The sequence below is a fragment of the Puma concolor genome, chromosome D1 (genome assembly GCF_028749965.1).
Source record: "Puma concolor isolate L17-30 chromosome D1, mPumCon1.1.hap2, whole genome shotgun sequence".
Classification (NCBI taxonomy): domain Eukaryota; kingdom Metazoa; phylum Chordata; class Mammalia; order Carnivora; family Felidae; genus Puma; species Puma concolor.
In genome coordinates this window covers 67,491,653-67,513,825 of record NC_141676.1, presented here as the reverse complement: position 1 = coordinate 67,513,825, position 22,173 = coordinate 67,491,653, and the positions used below count along the sequence as shown (strand labels likewise).

The window sequence follows — 22,173 nt, the reverse complement described above, 5'->3', positions numbered from 1 at the left end:
TGTATGTGCATTATATACATACATTATTTTTTATATCAATATATTATTTGAGCAAAGAGATTCTCCCCTCCCCTTTTTTGCTTTCTTCATCAGTTTCTGTTTATTTAGTGAATAATCATGTGAAAAATTAAGAACAAATTAAAAGAAACAAATAATGCATATACAATCTATGGAATATACTCAGAAAGTGTATTTCCAGGGAATTCATCCTTCACAAACACCTTCATAAGTGTTTGCAGTAGCAGAAAGCTAGACACAGTCTCAACAACAATAGGGATCCTGTTGAAAAAAATGCTGGTCTATCCATACTGTGTATTGCTGGGCTCCTGTTAAAAAGGTAAAATAGCAGGAGCTGATATGGAAGATGTCCAAGATACATTGTTAAAAGCAAAACAGAAACAGTTTATAGTTTATATATATGATATGATCCTACTCACTTAACTAAAAATGTGAAGACATATTACATATATAAAGAAAGAAATAGAAATAAGGCATGTGTGTGCATATACATATAGTAGACTTCTAAAAAGTATACCCAAGAAACTGCTAACATTGGTTACCTCTGGAACTGCAGATGTTAAGGGGAATTTTTTACTTTTCCTTAGATACCTTTCTGAAACATGAGATTTCATTTACCATGATCCTATATTATGTTTTAATAAGAAGTTAGCCCTAATTGTTTGACAAGAGATTATTTGGCCCAGGAAGTTTATGCATTCAGCTTCCTGTAGGCAGGAGCCTACATCTAATTACTTTTCCTGTCCTTTCGGCTGTCTGAGTCATAGTCTGACTCATCCATGCCTAGACAATCTCTGAAATGACTGTCATCTACTAACAAGTAAATCTGGAAATTCTATAGTTCAAAGGAGCTTTACACTCAAAGAGCCTCTCAGTCCTTTCCCTCCAAGGTAGGAGAATATTGAGGCTCAGGACTTGAAAAGATAGTCACTCAGCTGGTGTGTGGCAGTCAGGCCAAACCCAGATCAATGGACTTCTCTAGGTTACCATGTAATCAATGCATTCGGTAAGGATTTCACCAGAATAGAAAGCCAGGGAAGAGGCATGGAAAATTATAAAAGTGGTTAAGGAGGCTTCCACAAAGTTATTATGAGAGGGCTGGGATGGGGAATTAAAGATTACAGATACCCCATGGGGCACCTGGGTGGCTCATTCCATTAAGCATCTGACTCTCAGTTTTGGCTCAGGTCATGATCTCACAGTTTGTGAGTTGGAGCCCTGCATCAGGCTCCGCATAGGCAGTGCAGAGCTTGCTTGGGATTCTCTCTCTTTCCCTTTCTCTCTGCCCCTCCCCCACTTGCATGCTCTGTCTGTCTCTTTCAAAAATAAATAAATAAACCTAATAAAAAAAAAGATTGCAAATATTCCAGACCCCATGGGGAAACAGTGGCAACTCCCTATCCACCACCCAGTGTCATTGTCAAAGAGGATTGATGAGAGGCCAAATAAGATGTTATGTTTTACATGCAGATAAGCTGGTCATGTTTTTATTTTTTTAATTTCTTTTTTCTATTTTTTATGGTTGGTAACCAACTTCTCTGTAAATAAAAGGAAGCAGAATTCTGGCATCAACTGCATAAGAATAGCTCTGTGTATGTTAGAAAACTGGACTTTCTGTGTGTTCAGTTCAAGCAGAAAAGCTTCTTGGGGACTTGCCTTGTTCACCTTTGTTCTCCACCCATGATCCCTCTCCTGGGGCAGACACAGAGCCCTGTCGTTGGAAAGCACTCAGTAATTATATTATGTTGACTTCAACTGAATTGATTTGAGAAAGATTTTAGCTTTTACTTCTCATTAAATTTGACTTCAGAATGATTTTTCCCTCTCGGCAGAGTTTTGTGCTTGTTTTTCAGATGTTCTGTTTTTCTTCTGGCGTCGGCCCCAAAATGGGAGTTAGCAACAGCAACATAAACTCCAGGCATTCTTTATTTCATTTTGTCAGAATTCATTCTGGAATTGTACATGAGAAATGGGGCAGTCAGGTTTATTTTGGAACAAGGCTCAGGGCTGTCTAACCAAGCTCAGAATGACAGGACCAGGCATATGACCAAAAAGAGGGATTTGGCAGGCAGCCAGCCCCATTTCATACAATCTACCCAGAACTTCATCTGAATATATTAATCTGTCAGCACATACTCATCTATGTACATTACATGTGTCTCTCTTTATTATCCTGTTTTTCCTCTAATTTTGAAGGCTCATATCCACCCCAGAAATCTAGGAAACTCACAGAGGCATATTAAATGCACATACTAAAATTCTTGTAGACATGCATAGACAGCTTCAGCCGAGTCAGACCATTCTATAAACGCCACAAGATGAAATTTCACATCTTTGCTAAATGAAAGTTGATAAGAGCCTGAAACTTGCTAAGTAACACTCAACTGCCTTGGTAAGACATTAGGGGTTTTGAGGTAGGTGACATAATCTTAGCTTCTCAGTTTGGAGAAACATTTTTCAACTATCAGAATGATAGGCCTTATGAAATACCCAAATTCTCTGGCTTCCTCTTCCAGGTGAATGGCATTGACCTCCGTGGAGCATCCCATGAACAGGCCGCAGCTGCACTGAAGGGGGCTGGACAGACGGTGACGATTATAGCACAATACCAACCTGAAGGTCAGTGAGAAACTAAGCTTATAATGTTCTGATATGTTTCTGTGAGAATGTAGACCCACATCTGGTAATCTGTATTAACCAGTCTATACCAACAAGGTTTTTTAAAACTCACCTATCCTGAAAAATGTGTGTTACATGTCCAGAGAATATGAGGCCTTATTACCCTTAATCTTCCAAGGAAAACATCAGTTAGAAAGTCCTCTTTGAAATATGAATTAAAAAAAAAAAAAAACTATCCTCAACTTTATTTATATTCTTATCTGTAGGCACTTTTGGTCGGCAATGGATAGTATAAAAACCATTAAGATGGACTAAGAATCAAACTGACATGAGACAGATTAACAGGAGAAAATAAAATTTAATAGCATATGTAAGGGGAATCCACACAGGCATGGAAATTCCAAAGACAGGCAAAATGACATATATATGTCATCCTGAACTATGAAATGGGTGCGGTCTGGGACCTTAGAGGACAGGATTGTATTTCACAGGGCGATGAGAAGAACTGATATTTGGTAATTAGATATTTGTCCTGGCTATACATATACAGATGGATCACTCAGATAAAATTTATCTCTGCTAATAACCATTGTTCTGGGAAAGACCCCCAGGTGAGATCCTTCTATGTAGTTATAGGAGAGACAAAAGTTTCTCTTGAGCCTGTAGGGTCTCCGTTGCCTTCAGCTCAAAATCCACATACCAAAGTGGCACATTCAGTGGGGGCAAGGGGGTGGGAGTGGTTGTCCTGAATCCCTTCAGAAACAAGGAGGACAGAGAGAACAGACCATGATCAGCAGTCTCTCTCTGTGGCATTAACTTTTATTAACACTAACACGGCTTTTGGTTGTCCTTGATGTAGATTTTTGTGTGTGTGTACTCTCAGCTATAGTATAGCATATGCTACTGTAAACCCTGAAACATGGTGAGATGTCATAAATTGGCTTAGCCAACTGAGACCTGATGAGATATCCTAAATTGCATTAGCCATACCCTGCTTTTTGGTTTGTTTCAACATCTGTTTCTGTGATCAGAGTGAGGCTCAATGAGACAACCGGGATGTTACCTATTGTGTGGTTGATATTTTAGCAAATTTGTATGTAGATTGCTCCTTTGTTAATGAAATGCAGTTAAGCACACCACAGTGGGCTAGACTTTTTACAAGAAAAAAAGAGGAATGTGCTTTCTGTCTTTAGGAAATGTAGTTAATTACCCTTGGCCCACATAGCTCTCAGAGAAGACTATTAAACAGATAAACATGGAAGTACAAGATGCCATTAAGGAAGAGCCTTTATGCCTGTGGGTATAAAGAGCTTCTTTGACCTTTTAAAGTGATTCTCTCTTAATGTCAGTTGGTCTATTGTTCTTTGGAAGACTGAGGTTTGTATCTTGCTTGTGAAGTCTTAGATTTTATTTACCATAATGGTGGCCAACCACATATTTCATGTGAGAATAAAGAAAACATTGTGCTATGTGTATTTTGGAATGTTTCATTTATGTTGCCTGTCTTTAGAATTAGAATTTGCAATTAAGTTATAAAAATATATATTAAATGTTTTCTCCAATTGCCCTGGCCCAGATATGGACAGAGAATGGGGGAAGAGGAGATTTGTGATTATCAAAGATGGATGATGACAACACCAAGGGAAAATGTTCTTCCTGTACAGCTTTGAAAGTCTTTCTACTTAAAAATTAGTAAATGTGTCTTCTTTTTTTTTTTTTTTTTTTTTTTTTCAACGTTTTATTTATTTTTGGGACAGAGAGAGACAGAGCATGAACGGGGGAGGAGCAGAGAGAGAGGGAGACACAGAATCGGAAACAGGCTCCAGGCTCTGAGCCATCAGCCCAGAGCCCGACGCGGGGCTCGAACTCACGTATCGCGAGATCGCGACCTGGCTGAAGTCGGACGCTTAACCGACTGCGCCACCCAGGCGCCCCAAAAATTAGTAAATGTGTCTTCTAATAGGAATAAATGGCTCCAGAAGTATCAGTTGTAAAACAGAAAATAAAAACATCTGGTTTAGCATAATTTGATGAACAAATTCTACTTCATATAGAGTAAGAACTTTTACATGGGACTTTTCCATTTTCTTTGTAGCTGTTTTCATTCAGTCTCAGACTTTATGCCCTTCACCACTACCTGGCACATGGCAATAAATACCCAGGCTGCTTTCCCATTTCTGAAAAATTTCATCTCAAACACGAATTACAACAATTAGAAGCTTTTGATAGTGAAGACAGCCATTCAAGTGACCTTGAACAGAGTGATTTTTAACTTTAAAGGTTACAGTAAAAGATAAGAATGTCATCATTCTATCAACTTTAATCTTCATCTTAAGCTTCCTTACAGCTTTTGTTTCCTTTAAGCAGTGTACTTAATTTGGATACTATGCTGTGCTTTGTGAAGATGTCTATTCAAAGCAAATCTTATAAATCATATAAACCAATTTTCAAAGTGCTTCTAAAGAAATGTGCAAATGAAAACAATCTTATTTCAAAATGCGAAAGTGCAGATAGGATTCACAGAATGACTTCCCTATTTTAATAGTCTAACTGTATTGTAATTTTTCACAGCTTTAAATCAGTTGGAAATGGGGTAATGTAACATCAAGCAATCATTTTCCCCTCTTTCTAAATTTAATGTGTAACTGAGCCTTAATTTAACTATTATATGAAATGGAAAACTGATTGGATTATTGTTTAGATCATTTAGGAACATTTAAATTCTATGACATTTTTAGGAAATAATGAACAATTTGCCTTTAAAATAACAAGTAAAAAGAGTATTCCATCAGAGTCCATTAGGAAATTCTCACCAGATCCCCTTCATTTGCACCAGGATTATGAGATGTCCATGCTAAGACAAATTTTATTTACATCTCTTTTGGTAGGTTCAAGAACCAGGCTTCCAGTAAATAAGTTTTTCAGTTCAAAACATAAAAATGCTTTTGTCGGGAGTATACTAGATTCCTTGCTCAATGTTACCAGATATTCAGAAAATTTGGCCCTTCAGACTCATATCCCAAGTCTTTGTCTTTAAGAATTGTTTGTTTTTTATCTTACTGAGGAGAAAGAACTTAGATACATTTTACAGAAATCATTTTCTGATGACACAGAACCAAAATTGTATAATAATGACACCATCTCTAAGAATTTGGGATGTCAGAGAAGGGCTAAACCTGCAGAAGCCAAAACAGTACAAGAGTACTTCATGGAAATGAGGAAATAGGGAAATGGAGCCAGACTCTTAAAAGTGGGTGAGATTTCTATTCTGAAGAGCAGGAAGAAAAAAAAATATCTTGCTAAACTAAGTAAGATCATGAGCTCCATGTGTGCAGACGCACAACCTATATTTTGTTCACTGACAAATCAATTTTCTATGTTATACTTGTTATTAGTGTTTCTTAAAGAGTTGCCGAGCTGATAAATAAAATTTACCTTTCTTTAGTATTCAGTTTCTACTGAAGATGATTGAAGATTGGAGGAATGATTCAGTTTCACTACTTGCATTTTTTCATTTTGGCTTCAAAGCAGAAAATATGTGCCAAACCAGCATGTGTTGCAAAATATAAAACCATTTCCAAATCTGTTTTTCATAAGACTTAGCACATTTTTGAAATAATTATAAATAATTTATAATTATCATAATGTAACAATAAATGTCTTCCTTGGCAAGTTTTACTGTGCAGAGTAAGACCAAAGTTGGGGTAATTTAATCCCTGTTATCTAAATTACTCTATCCATCATCAAATCTTATCCAATGTCTAGTCCTAGGTAGTAGAATTAAAGCCAAATTTGAAGAGTCACATACAAACAATGTTTCTTTCTGGTGGTATGATTGTGATTCATTTATACCAGCCTTTTTTAAAATCCATTTTCTATCACATGTTTACTTGGAAATTAACATGTATTATATTGATATTAGGAAGAAAATAATGAAGTTATTTTCTTTATTTCTTTTTTTAAGAGGATCATTTATCTGAGACTTAAAGAATAATCCTACTTTAGCAATATGGGAAGTTAATTCTTGTATAAAACTTCAATTGTCTATATTCAGTTAGTGAAGTTACTCCCATCACTACTTCAAAAAAGGAAACATAATGTCTGCCCTCTCCCTGGCCCACATATATATACGTGTATATCCCTTTCCCATCCCTTTATAGCCATCTTCCCCATTGCTTTCAGAATTATTTTTCTAAAAAGATATTAGCCCAAGGTGCCTCTGCACAAACTCCATGCCCTTCACAGTATAGTCCCAGCCAACCTCCATGTTCCCTCCCCACTAACCCAACCATCACCCAGCAGCAGCATCTTTTATAGCCCTCCCACTGCTACACAGGACTGCTTTCTGCTCCCCACACTTGGTCCTGAACAGTTTCTGTGCCTTTGCTCGTGTGGGTTTCTCTCCCTGGAATTCCCTTTTCGCCCATTCTACCAATAGGATTCCTACTCATTTTGAGGGCCTGCAGATGTCAATTCCACTATGAAGTCCTCTTTTATCTGCTAAGTCAGTGTTGATTGATTCAGTCTCTGAACTCTTTAGACCTGTATTCAGATAGTTTTTGTGTCCCTTAACATAATTTGTGCATTTCCCGACTCAAGTAAGCTTCTAGAGGGCGATAATTCATTTATCACTCATTTTATGTCCTGTGAGAATTTGCTCAATATGAATTTGACTATGCTGTATTAAAGAGTTATCAAATGGATCTCCATTTGTTTTAGAGGTGCAATATAATATCTTCATTGTGTTGGCAAATAATAGTAAGTGCTTAAGAAATATTTGTTGAATGAATATTGAATGAATGGCGTGGGTTTTTTATATTAGTTACAGAAATGGTAAATGAATCCCCAGATTGGACATGTGGCATTGATGCAGTTTTTATGTGATGCCTTTTTGTTCTTTTCTTAAAAAAAAATTCACCCTATTGGATGATCTCCCTTTCTCCTGCATTGCAGAAAACTACAGCTATTTTTCTATAATAGAACACAAGCAAAAATTATTAAAGCTCCAACATTTTTTAAAGTTCCAAAACTTGGGGTGCCTGGGTGGCTCAGTTAAGCATCCACCTTTGGTTCAGGTCATGATCTCGTGGTTAGTGAGTTCGAGCCCCATGTTGGGCTCGGTGCTGACAGCTTGGAGCCTGGAGCCTACTTCAGGTTTTGTGTCTTCCTCTCTCTCTGTGCCTCCCCTGCTTGAGTTCTCTGTCTCTCTCTCAAAAATAAACTTTTTTAAAAACAATAAAATTCAAAAACTCAACTTTAACACCATTGATGAATTTTTAAAAGTCATTGATTATATCCTAATTATACATTGGTCAAAAAGGGTCTAACACAGCATTTCCCAAATCAGATAGGGGCAAATCTTTATAGCATCTGTTGCCTTCTCACTATATAATAATACCTAGATTTACTGTGGGATCACTGACTAGGGCTGAAATCATAAGCTAGCTACCAGATATTCACATGGAGAACCAAGTGAACAGTATAAATTGTTGGATAAAGCACAAAATGGAGACCAACATATTCCTATGAAAGCTACCAATATCCTTTTGCCTTTAATCTGACTATTCAGGGCATTGTTTTGGACACAGAAAGGGTTTCACAAAGACCTGCAAGTAGGAAAGAGGTGATCAGTCAGCAAGGTCCCCATCAGTGAGCAGGGATTCGAGTAGACAGTAGAGGGGCTGAGGTTCTCCATCATTTAAGTTTTTATCCAAGTTGCAGTTAGTTAACATACAATTTAGTTTCTGGTATACAATATTGTGATTCAACACTTCCATATAACACCTGGTTATCCACCTTTTATTCTCTCATAGAATACTTGAGTTCCTGAAAGAAAAACTCAAAGAACAGAGTTAACTGTTCTCTGGAGACCTTCAAATAGGGCCTGGTTTATGGAATTGTGACTGAGTGGCTATGTGGTTCATTTAAACTTTAATTTGGTTAGTAGATATTTTTACTGAACACTTACTATGCTCTATTCATTGTTTTTGGGAAAAGATAAAGCAGTGAACCAATAAATCCTTCTCAAATAAATAGTCAATTTGTCAGATGGTGATAAGTAATGTAAATAAATAGGAAGAAACGTGAAAATGATAGTAACAGAGAAATGTATGGTGAATATAGAAGGCCAAGCTAATCAGTTTATATTTCAGCAGAGACCTCAAAGAAATCTGAGAGGAAGCCATACAGGAATTGGGGGAAGAAATGAATTATTCTAGAGTCTTGGTCTGCCAACTCTGGTCTGTGAAGCAGCAGCATTGATAAAAACTGAGAGCTTGGTAGAAATGCACAATCTCAAGCTCTAATTCAGGCCTACTAAGTGAGAATCTACATTTTTTTCAAGATCCATCGGTTATTTGTATGTACATTAGTTTGAGAAGCACTGCACTAGAATACTTGAGGACCCTGCAAAAATTGTGATTTGTTACTGTGGGGTTGGACTCCCTCTACCTGGAGTACAAGGCAATGTCACATAAGGCTGCATCGCTAAGGTTGATTTCTGGCAGGTGTTACTCAATGATTGGTCATGCATCAGTGGTTGTACTGGGGACAGGTCAGGCTGCAGGGAATCTAAGAAGTTCATGTGTCATTCACCTCTACCTTGCCTCTACCTCCCCTCTAAGTATAGATTATCAAGCAAATTCATAAGTCTTGCTAGAACTCCTCATCTCGTGATACAATGAACCTTTTCAGGCTTCATTCCCTTTCATTATGGCTTCTCTGCAAGAGAGTAAAGAAGCAGTGAGTTGGGATGAGGTAAGATTGAACTCCATCCTGATGGGCAACTTTGTGGATCAAAAGAAAGTTATTAAGGCATCACTATAAAGTTTCTTTAAGGAACTTATTATATTTTAAAGCAGAAGCTCATTTCAGTAATCTTTTTTGTTCCTTTTAAATTATGAAACTAATTCAGAAAGAAAAGTACTCATTCTTTTCAGAATGAAGTGAAATTCTGATATTTTTCTGGGTTACTACTCTAAATGAAGTCACAAGCTTAAACCATAGTTGGACACCATCATCTATTTCTCTATAAGGTCAAAGATGTGGTGAAAACCTAAAATGAATATGTAATTTACTCTGAAAAACTATAGATACCTTCTGTACCTAAAGGTTCCCAGAAGTGAAAGTATATACAACATCCAAGAAGCTTACTTAATTCAACCTAAATTTCTTTCTTAAAATCAATGTCTACATAAGTTTATACATATGAATGAGCAGCTGTGGCATGTTGAGATATTTTCTCAGTGCAAATAACTGCATCTTAAATACCCAGGCAATACTCATAAAGTCCAGGTGGAGGTCTTGGTCAGAAATTGCATCACTATCATCAGGGAACATTCAGGATGAGCTTTGGAATGGAAAGTAATGTGTAAGACTCTGGACTAGAAAGAGAAGACCAGTATTCTAGTCCCAACTCTACCCCTAACTGTGTGACCTCATGCTAGTTATTCATCTTTATGAGTTTTCATTTTCTCCCTTAGAAAAGAAAAAGTTAGGATGAATAAATATATTTTAAAAAGAAAGAACCCTCCAGTTACTGAATTCTAGATGAAAGACATGACCCCCAAGTAATATAGAAGTATAAATCCCATTATTTGAAGATCTTGTTGCTAATACTGCACCTTTGTTCTTTGCATTTTTTTGCATTCTTTAAGAAAAAACACAAAATCTGGTTAACTTGATGTATTCTGTGCAGTTTACCTAGAATCACTGAGAAATGGAAATTAAGAGTTGAAAAAATCCTTAATGATCACCTTGTCCAGCTTCACAGATGGGGGAACTGAGGCTCAGTCAACATCCACATAGGAAATTAATTCGGTATCTTAAAACTTGTCATAGATGCTAAAGTTGAGGCTAGCTAAAGTTGAGGCTAGCTCAATAACTAGTAAATTCCTGAATTCTTTTAATTTACTATAGTAGCTTATCATGGCTGATGACTTAACTAGCCCAAGGAATCTAATCCAATTAGATTATTATGAACAGAAGAGATTTGAAAAATTCTTATGGAACCTCAGGGCATTCTCATGCCCATAATTTCACTTTCATTGCTAGCTTATTACTCTTGTTAATTGTTCTTACTCGTGTATCGCAATTGAATGATATATATAAGAGAGGTTTCAAAGTGTAAGCAATTACTATTAATTTAAAAAATAACCACAATCGGGGAGTATTGATACTTCAAGAAACAGCTCAAATATATTACGCTTTTGGGGCACCTGGGTGGCTCAGTCGGTTAAGTGTCCAACTTCTGCTTAGGTCATGATCTCATAGTTTGTGAGTTCGAACCCTGCATGGGGCTCTGTGCTGACAGCTCAGAGCCTGGAGCCTGCTTCAGATTCTGTGTCTCCCTCTCTCTCTACCCCGCCCCTGCTCACTCACACTCTGTCTCTCACTCTCTCTCAAAAACAAATAAGCGTTAAATTTTTTTTTAATATCTTATGCTTTTCCTCTTTCCTACCCTAACTTCTTCATGCAGCATCCTTCATCCATGTGTCCATCCATCCATCCATCATCAATCAGTTCATCCTTAGTGATATTCACATTAGATGATATTCACATATCATCTCCAAATATGTTGCATTAAATCCGATTTAATTAATTTGATTCACATATTCTAATTTTTACCAAAATATTAGGAAGGAAGCTTACATACAACTTTATATCACTCTAGAATTTTTATTGCTTAGCTGTGTCTTTCTCCACAACTCTCTCTCATATGGGTACAGCCTCCACCAACACGTACTGCCTCCTCCTGCAACTAGAAATCTCCCAGGATGTCCCTCTACTTATGTATCTTTTTCCTACCCTTCTCCCAGTTGCTTTTTTAACTCCCCAACCTCCAACTAAAACATAACATCACAGAATATAACAGAAAAGATGATTCATGCAAACAGAGTCTGCAGATTTATGGGAGGTTCTCTCTCAGTGATTAATGATGCTGCATATCTTTCTCCATGCTTATACCCCAGTTTGGACGTAGAGTAATGTAATGGGGACAAAGTGAGATATCACTTCCTGACTCAAAAAGTTCTTTTGACCTAATTATTTATCCTGGGAATCCAGTGTTTCAAACTCTTATCAGAGGGGCTAAAAATATTTACAAAGCTGATATATGTCATTTCCCTTCCTGTTATACCATCTCTGCCCATAATTAAACATACTGATCTTTGGGTGTCTCATCTTGTGATTTTATAATATTTTGAAGGACCCTTGGCATCCAGTGACATAATGCACTCACTCACTAATACTGAAAGAGGCTAAATAAATCTTTGTGCTAGAGACATTTTGACAACCAAAAAGATCTCCTAGATCCATCCCTGAATTAGCAGCACCCAGATCAAATACATGGAAATAAAGGGTCCTAATCATATTCTTGACTATACAAGTATTACCAGATGAACACAGATCCTCCACTGATAAGGAGTTTCAGGACATGAGAGAACTGTTAAAGAATGTTCCACAGAGACAAGCAGAAGAGGAATACTGGCTAAAACATCTAAAATACCTACTAACCTTACTCCATATTCTCAGTAAAGAATGTAGTTCACCTCCACATTTGTTTGGAAATCCCAGTATATAAGCCAACCCTCAAATTTACTAATGAGTAATGAGACATTTTTCTTGTTACTTCCCTGACTCCACAGCCAATGCTTTTTAACCACGCCCAAGCCACATCACTTTCTAAACAGTGATGCTCTGTTTTGTTAATTAAGATGGTTAGAGAGATTATTTTTAAGGCTCTTTCTGGCTGACATTCTATGAAATTAGAATATGTCATTAAGGAACAATTATTGCAAGCAGGTAATTTTGAGTGTTCTCATTTTATTCCTCACATTTTAAACACATGGAAATTCTGCTTTCACCCACTTGGTGGGAAGGGGAGAGAGATCTATATCTGTGGAAATTGCTCTCTCTGTGTTTAAAAGAATTTGAGGCCCCCCCCCAATAATGGCTTCAAATTCAATTCAAGTAGAAACACTTGTTACTTGTTGGGGCTTTCAAGATTAACAATTTATTATATATGATCTCTTCATTTACAGACACATTATAGCCAAAATCTTAATCAGTTTCATAAAGTAAAGTAAATGTAACTACCAAGTTGGGAAACAGATTTATTGGGGGTAAAAAGAAATAATATGAGAAAAAATCATTTTTGATAAATTCAAAAGCTGAATTCTGAATTTAATTCTCAGAATCACAAGTAGTAGCAACTACAGAATGGGAAAGCCAAACCCAGGAAACATAAAGTATACATCTTTAATGTATACATACATTCCTAATAGATTCCTATTAGGAATATATATAGAGATTCCTAATCCAAATAGGATTCCTGGTAGACTTATTGACTAAGCTATAAAAGAAAAGTATTCAAATTGTACTTTGGTTCAAGATAATCTTGTTTTATTCACTCTGTTTTCTCATATTCGTGTTTCCACAGCTAAGGGTAATTTATTTCCTTAATAAGAGTTGCTGACACGTCGGGGACATAAAGCAAAGGCAGAACAAAAATTCCTTCAGTCAGTCTTCATTCAGCTGATATTTATTAAATGCTTCCAGTGAGTGACACACTGACCTGGACATTGGAGATAGAATGATGAACAAATTATGCATGACCCTTTCCCTGATATACCTACAGTTAGCAGAATAAAATCACACACCAGTGGTTCATACAAGCTCAGGTGAGTGCTCTAGAAAAAGAAAAGGACTTAGATCTAGACTCTCAGAGTCTACATATTCACATATATTCTTAGAGTATACCGAGCCAGACCAAACCAAAACAGACTAAAAACTCTGACCTAGATAGAGGCTTAAGAAGGCATCCCAAGGAAATAATATTTTCATGAATCTGAAGGGTAAGTAGGCATTAATTTGTCAAAGCAGGGCAGAAGAAGCAGTTGTAAGGAAGAGGAGGGAAACGTATGTGAGAAAGTGGGAGAAATACCATGCGTAAGGAAGTGAAAGAGGGAGGCGTAGGCAGACTATGGAGGACTGGTATTTGGTTCTTTCTCCTGAAAGCAACAGTGTTGAAAAGTATTAAGCCAGAGGCTGGCAGGATCAGATTTTTTCTTCTAAAAAAAAATAGCTCTGACTGCTGAAAAGAGAATAGGCCAGAAAGTGCCAAACATGCTGGGAAAGACCCAGTTAAAAAGTGCTCATCTGGGTAAAATGGTGGTGGTTGGCTTAGAAGTTGTGGCAGAATTGGTGGAGAGGAGCAGACACACTCAGGGGGAAAATGGGGGGAAAGTTGGTGATAAAGTCAACAGCCATACATGTTGGCTTATTAAAATATATAAATTCACCCATTTCATTAAAATATGGCACAGCATTATTGACAATTACAAGACAAATAAACCCGTCAGGGAAAAGCATGTTTTATTCAGCTTATACCTTAGTCCCTAATACAGGGCCTAGTTCATAGTAGGCGTTCAATATGAAATTTTTTCATATGAAAAATTTTCAAATTTTCATAAATATAAAAAATAAAAGAATGATGCCAATGAATAAATATATCTATTCTATAGGAACTCTCTCTTCACGTTTTTTATTTTAGCTAAGGCAGAACAAAATATAGATGTCAGAAAAAGAAAGACAGGGAGTTGGTAGCAAGAGAGAGAATAATTAAGACTAGTATGGAGCAGTCACCATATGTCTGATGACATTCTAAAATCTCTGCATATGTTTACACATTTAGATTTCTCAAAAACTTATGATATAGGTTCCATTGCATCACCCATTTGCTCATTTACAGATGAGAAAACTGGGACTTAGAAAGCATAAGTAGTTTTCCCAAAATCAGACAACTAACCAGTAGAGTAAAGCAAGGAGTCATTCTCAGGCAGAAAGATTCCAGAACAGCCATTGCACTAGACTACTTCTCAAAGGAGAAAGAAAAGGGAACCCGAGCCACATGGTGATAAAAGAATTGGAGAGAAAAAGGGAGGCAATGGAGGGGATATGCAGAATCTAATAAAGGGAAAATGCCATGTACCCAGAGAGAGAGAGAGGACAGAGGTACAGAAGGGACAAAAGAGTCAGATGGGGAAATAGCGATAAGCTAGGCAAGGTCAGCAGACAGGCAGATCAGAGAGACTCTAGTAATGAGATGTGATCAAGAAGGGAGACAGGCCAATATTGGGTTGTCATAGGCCATAGGCCCGGGAGCAGAGCAAGGCTAGTTGGGTGAATTCCGTTTTTTTTAAGTTTGTGGTGTTGTTCTTTTCAAAATATGGGGCAGTTGGGGGCCTGCATTTCAGCTCTGAGAATAGGTGTGGCCCCAAACTGGTACAAAGGCAGGTGGAAGGCTCACTATTTACTACATTTTGAGGCCTTAAGTGAGTGATAACCTCTCTGAGCCTGAAATTCTTCACCTATAACATAGAGATAATCATATGTACCTTCCAAAGTTTCTGGGAGAATTGGAGAAAATAGATGTAGAGCGTCTAAAATATATAAGGTCGTCAATAAATGACAGCTAGTATCACAACCCCTCAGCAAGCTTATTTGAATAAACAGTGCTCTCCGCACCCCCCACCCCCCACATCCCACCCCTGACTCTAATCAGACATTTGCATTATACTTAGAACTACCTAAGAACACACAAGATCAAAGAGCTTCACAGAGTTTGGTAAGCAGTAGTTGTTAAGAGTTCCTATTTTGAAATCAGATATAGTTCAAATTCCAGCTCTACCATTAACAGCTCTATAACCTTGAACAAATTACTTCACCTCTTGGAATAGCATTCTTTATCTGTAAAATAAAAATTCATACCTTTCTCTTGGCACAATTTTGCAGATTAAGTAAATCAGTGCATGTAAAATGCTAAGCACAGTTCCTGACAAATAGCACATCATCAGTGAGTGGTATATCATTATTATGGTAATTATCAGAAAGACCAGAAAGTCTACAATATATAGTTATTATGTGGAGAAAGAGAGACAGAGAGAGAGAGAGACGGAGGGAGAAGTGGACCCAGAGTGGGAAAGAAAGTTTCAAAAGCCCTTGGGAGTCTGTGGATACAGGTTTTTAAGAGATTTCACGTGGAAATTTATATGGAAATAACTTCCTATGTGGGCATGTCAAATAAATTGTCCTCAGCAGAGTCCTGGGGTCCAGTGACAAAATGGCAGGAACAGAGGGTGGCGGGTGCCAGAAGAAACAGGCTGGGCCCTGGTCTCAATCCCCCTCCACCCAGAGCAGACTTTATTTGTTTTTCATGTTTGGTGTTGGGTACATGAAATCTGTCACCAAAAAAACAGTTTTAAGCTGTTTAAGCAGAAGGCAAAAAAAGCTGTTAGAATGAAGGTATGTGTATGGTTAGGATCCAGAAGAGCTATAATCTCACTTAATTTTCCACTAGAATGTAGACTCCACCAGAGCATCAAGTGTTACCTGTTTTGCCTAATGCTTTGTCCCCAAGGCCTAGAATGGTGCCTGGCATATAGTAGGCATTCAGTAAACATTTGTGAATGAATGAACGAATAAGCTGAACAAATGTTCATGCCTTGCAATCGCTCTTGAGCTGCAGTGGCAGAGCAAATTCACTCCCACTGAGATGCCTGTTGGGAATCACGTTAGATACCTAGAGCTCCCATACATTGATTTTCCATGCTGAAAACATAATTGATCTATGAGAGTAGATTATGTGGTCCCAACATTGATTTTGGCATTGCTGCTGACCGGGCTGCCCAAGACAAAAATGCTCTTTTCCTTTGGTGGTTTGGTATTTGAAAGCAAAAAATTAAGCACTCAAATAGGCATTACTCCAATGAATCTCATACTGGTTTTGAGCATTTTTGTAAGTCTTAGAAACATAAAATCAAATATAAAATATTAACCAGCACACATTTAAGACTTTTCTATTTACAAAGAGCTTTCGCATATGTTTCTCATGCAATCTACACAACTCCAAGAGGTGAACAGACTGGTAATATCATCACTCTAATTTCATAGGTAACAAATGTGAAGCTTGGTGAATTTAAGTAACTTGCCAAGGTCATGCTTGTCATAAGTGAGCTGAACTTGTACGCAGGTCCTCTGATTCTGTTTCTCATGCTTCATAGTGTTCTTCAGATGTTCTTTAGCATCATACTGTTTTATAATTCTTTTATCCAAATAAGGATACTTGAATCAATCTAGAATTATCAGGATTTCTGATAAACACATTTTGAGAAAACATATTCATGTTTGTGTGATGGGTGAATGTTTGATGGCGTGTCATTTTAACTTTGTTTTGGAATAGTAATATAATTACATGGATTCAAAAATCAAAATAGTATTAAAAGGTATACACTGAGAAGTCCTACTTCTACTCATTTCCTCTCAACCACTCAATCTCATTTCCTCTTGCCCTTCTAGGCAGCCACTTAATTAATGAGCAATTTTTTTAAATACAAACAAACTGAAACCATAAAGGAATATAGTTAAATCCTATTTGCAGGTTTTAAAGGAGAAAAAAAAAATTCCTAATAGGAGAATGCATAATAGCCTGAAGAGTTAAGGAACAAAACATTGTTCTTTTTGAGTTGGGCAACATTTATATCTGCTCCTCATGCCTTAATTAATTTATGTTTTTTAACGTAAGCTCTATGTGGGGCTTGAACTCACTACTCTGAGAGTAAGCGTCTCCTGCTCTACAGACTGAACCAACCAGGCACCACTATTTCTCACGCCTTAAGATATTTTCCCAGTTAAAAAAAAAAAAAAGATATTTTCCCAGTACAGAAATAATTTTATAAATACTAGATTTTCTTTCAATGTGACTATCATAATACCCAGTGTGCTATGTAACTTGCCAAGGATCACAAGTTCCAAAAGAAACCTTCATGCAATTGTTCTTTATTAACTGGTATGTTTTTTTCCTAGAAAAATTTGGAGTACTTAATATACTTTAAAGAGGTCACTGGAGTCTGAAGGGATCTATAATCAAGGTTAAAGCCACCCTATTGCCTTGGAAATATGTGCAAGAATTACCTAGTTTCATATAATAGATATCTTCATATAAAGATATTTGTAATCTTTCTTGATTTTGTAATAGGGAATACATAAATTCCTCTTTAAGGTCACTCAGAAGATTCTTTTATAAGGTGATTGATTTCTTAGTTATGTAAATAATCATACCCTACTTTATCCAAATTTTAAATATTTTTGTTTTCTTTTACATATATGCATTTCTTAAAAACAGGTATCATTTATCATGGGAGATTTTTCTGGGAAGAAAATGGAGGAATGTTAGAGTTCTAGTAACAACCCCCAATGTTATAACTTAGCAATAAGCAGCAGAAACACAAAGTGTATTTAAAAGAAACACAATTAGGGGCGCCTGGGTGGCGCAGTCGGTTAAGCGTCCGACTTCAGCCAGGTCACGATCTCACGGTCTGTGAGTTCTAGCCCCGCGTCGGGCTCTGGGCTGATGGCTCGGAGCCTGGAGCCTGTTTCCGATTCTGTGTCTCCCTCTCTCTCTGCCCCTCCCCTGTTCATGCTCTGTCTCTCTCTGTCCCAAAAATAAATAAACGTTGAAAAAAAAAAATTAAAAAAAAAAAAAAAAAAAAAAAGAAACACAATTATCTATAAAACTGAAGAGAAATAGTTCTTCTGGGGAACGATTAGTGAGAAATAATGAAAGTGGAATGTCTACACAAACATCATCAAAACAGAGGGGATTCAGTCCAAAGAGATGAAGCTGTGAATATTTTTGGGGGGAGTGGTGTCAGGGAGGTCATGGCAGGGAGAATGTGTGGAGAAAACTGCTAAGGAAAATCAAATATTTTCAACCTTCTTCCAGATTCAGGAGAAAACATTCCCAAATAGTCTTCTGATGAAGGAATATTTAATCTTCTTATTGGAAGCAAAGAAAGAGAATTTTCTTGTCGATCTTTTATTTGATCATTCTGTGATTATTGATGACATTGATACATTAGGTATGCATTATTGTAGTTCTTTTCTCTGAGATGTGAAATTTCTCTCACAATTTGTGTTTTCTCATTGCAATGCTATACTTTGTATTTCCTAAATATAAAGCAAAAAAGTAAAAATTTACAGTGAGCCTGAGACTCTAGAACAAACCACAAATAAGATACAAATAAAATATCTGAGGAAAATCACGTCTCCAGCTACACCTCTCCTTATACTTTATATTCTACTGACACCAAATTGCAAAGTCACCTAACAGGCCTTGATGTTTCATCCTCTGTGATTTAGTTTCTGTCTTCCCAGAATTCCCTTCTTCCTCTGTGTACTTGACAAACTCTTCTATCAAAGAACAAGCTAGAGATCATCTCCTCCAGGAAGCCTTCCTGGCTGCACCACTGCATCCCCAGTACAATACCACTGCTTCCTCCGTGCCAGCTCAGTGTCTAATATTGTTGCATTTTTTCCCTCAATCTTGTAATTCAAGTAAACAAACATCCAGTCTCTCCACAGAGTATGAGTTTCATGGGGGAAGGGAGTGAACATAGTAGACAGTCAATAAATGTTTGATGAATGACTCAGTCAATCAGTAAAGATTTGGGTGCTAGTGAGAATCTTGAAAATGGGTTGGGACATGTGGAGAGGCTGATACTATTTCTAAATGATAATAAAATGATGATAATAAAAATACATGATAAGTGTTAGATGGAGGCAAAAGAGGGTTCTTGCTTTATACTATCCTGAAATGTTCACATATGTTAAGGAATGAACTTGTTCAAAGGACTTAGAAAATCACAGGTAAACATGAAGACAGTAGGTAACCACATCTTGTGGGGGGGGGGGGTGGCAACAGTCAGATCTCAGTTACTGCCCTCTCCTTTTCCCCACTTCTTTAGAAAGGAGAAAAAGTTCATGGTTATACAACTAGTATAAGCCAAGTTCATGAATTTGATAGCACTTTCTCTCCAAAGCCTCATTAAATGTGTTATATGTTTAGTCTTAGAATCTGTGGAGCTACATTGTTCTAAGCCCTGGGGCTTTAGAACTCTCCTTTGCTCTAAAAGAGCACTTTTCCTAAATCTAGCAAGATGGCTGCTTAATAAAATACACCAAGTGTCTGAGCAATTGAAGGAAGAGAGTGGTGATTATGGTTTAAAACTGGATATAAAAAGAAAGCAGATTACCACTGAAGTGAGGATTTCTGCATGTCATTTGGTTTAAATGGAACTGTGATTAGGAAGAGGAGAAAGACATCTGAAAAGGTCATTACAAAAAATAGTAACAGTTTTGAATTTCAACTAAATGGATAAAATTTGGGACATCACAAATGGAAGTAGTTTCTAAAGCTCTCTACACAAAGCATTTAATGTAAAAAGTACAAATGCCATAGAAAAGTATATGTAGGGGCGCCTGGGTGGCGCAGTCGGTTAAGCGTCCGACTTCCACCGGGTCACGATCTCGTGGTCCGTGAGTTCGAGCCCCGCGTCGGGCTCTGGGCTGATGGCTCAGAGCCTGGAGCCTGTTTCCGATTCTGTGTCTCCCTCTCTCTCTGCCCCTCCCCCATTCATGCTCTGTCTCTCTCTGTCCCAAAAATAAATAAACGTTGAAAAAAAAAATTAAAAAAAAAAAAAGTATATGTAACCTCTAAAGAGCAACATAGTTGGTTGATAATGAATTCTATCTGAATAAAATAACATCAAGTGTATATAAAATATGTTGTTAACATAATGAACAACTTAGTTTTAGGTAGCAGCAAAACAAGCATAATTATTTAAAAGGAAAAAATGAATTCATCAGTAAATATGAATTATCTTTCTGGCCACAAACATGAGATTATGGATATAATAGACTTAATCACCAAGCCACTAGAAAATAAATATTTGGAAAAAATAAAACTTACTTCTTATAAAGAGAGACAGACAGATGTTTGAGGACAGAGCAGAAGTCTTACATGTTCCTGGTACTTGCTAGCTACCTAATCTTGTGAAAGTTATTTAGCCTCTCTGACCTTTAGATCCTTCATCTGTGAAAAGGAGTTAATAATGCATTCTTTATATGGTAATTTGATGAATACATCATAATCATAATTCCTGGCTCATAGAAAGTGCTCAGTAAATGTTAACTACTAAAATAATGAAAACTAATGATGTAAAGTGTCCAGTATATGCCAAGCACTGTTCTAAGTGCTTTCCCTATATAACCATAGAATCCCTAAAGCAAGCTTCTGAGGTCAGGGCTATGATTGTTCCCATTTTACAGATGAAGAAACTAAGGCACAGAAAGACTAAAATGACTTGGATCACACAGCAAGGTAGTGTTGGAGCTGTGATTCAAGCCCTGGTCTGACTGTACTGTCCCTGTTCTTGGCCATGATAGCACGCTACTAAAACAACAGCTTGTTTGGGGGCGCCTGGGTGGCGCAGTCGGTTAAGCATCCGACTTCAGCCAGGTCACGATCTCGCGGTCCGTGAGTTCGAGCCCCGCGTCAGGTTCTGGGCTGATGGCTCAGAGCCTGGAGCCTGTTTCCAATTCTGTGTCTCCCTCTCTCTCTGCCCCTCCCCTGTTCATGCTCTGTCTCTCTCTGTCCCAAAAATAAATAAAAAACGTTGAAAAAAAAATTTTTTTTTTAATAAAAAAAAAATAAAACAACGGCTTGTTTAAATTTCTCCATAGCACTTATCAATCTTATTTGTTTGCTTACGGTATTCTCCCATTTGAAAATAGGCTCCATGAAAATAAGAACCTTGACTGCTTTATTTATTAGTTTATCTTCAGCAACCAGAACAGTGTTAGGCACAGAATAGGTATTCAACAGTAGTATTTATAGCACATTGAATTATAATTGTATTTACTATTAATAAAGAAGAATGTTGGGAAATCATAGAAGATGATGAAAGAGTCAAAAGGAAATATGTGTCAGAAAGTAAGGTTCTAAAAAAGAATATGCAGCATCATTGCTAGTAATGAATCAGAAACACTCCCCAAAATTACCAGTGACAGTTTATTTACAAAATAGAGCCTTGGCAAAATACATAGCACATATGTTTTCCCTCAATTGTTGATAACAGAATTAAAGACAGGCACAGTTTCGTTTTTCCTCATTTTTCAAACTGATAAGAAGGAAGAACACAATCCAGCATTGCCATGGAACACAAAGAAATACCAGACACAAACAGGATTGATTACCTCATAATTCATTGCAAAAAAAAAAACCAAACAAACCAACAACAACATTCAGTAAAATCTGCTGAGATTAATCCTAATACCCATTTTGTTTATAAAAAGAAAATATGATAATAGCATTTGCAACCATCCAGATACTGAGGAAAGCGAAATAGACTTTATATACTACCAAATGGCCTCAAGATTCCACATGGGCTTACTTGTCATTTATTGCTCACATCTGCAGCCCAGGCAAACCTGCTCTATCACTTCAGAGTGTGTATTTCAATCATAATTCTGTTGCCTTTGCTTTCCATGGTAGAATCAGGCAATACTTTCCTATCTCTATCCAGCTGGAAAAAAACCAATAATATATTTATCGTTCCTCCTTTGTTCTGGCCCTTTGCTAGTCACTGGGAGCAAAGACATCCCACTCTCAAAGGCTGGAAAAAACCAAGATCTATTTGA

The 22,173-nt window shown here is 37.1% G+C and overlaps 1 protein-coding gene across 25 annotated transcripts in view; it reads left to right on the top strand.

The window, feature by feature from the left end:
- The window catches only part of DLG2 (discs large MAGUK scaffold protein 2), a 2,060,086-nt gene that overhangs the window by 1,754,527 nt on the left and 283,386 nt on the right, over positions 1 to 22,173 (top strand). For all 25 annotated transcript variants that reach the window (XM_086678450.1, XM_086678461.1, XM_086678456.1 and 22 more), the window contains one exon: positions 2,535 to 2,637. In XM_086678450.1, the coding sequence (XP_086534576.1) occupies positions 2,535 to 2,637 (103 nt within the window). The remainder of the gene's footprint in view (positions 1 to 2,534; positions 2,638 to 22,173) is intronic.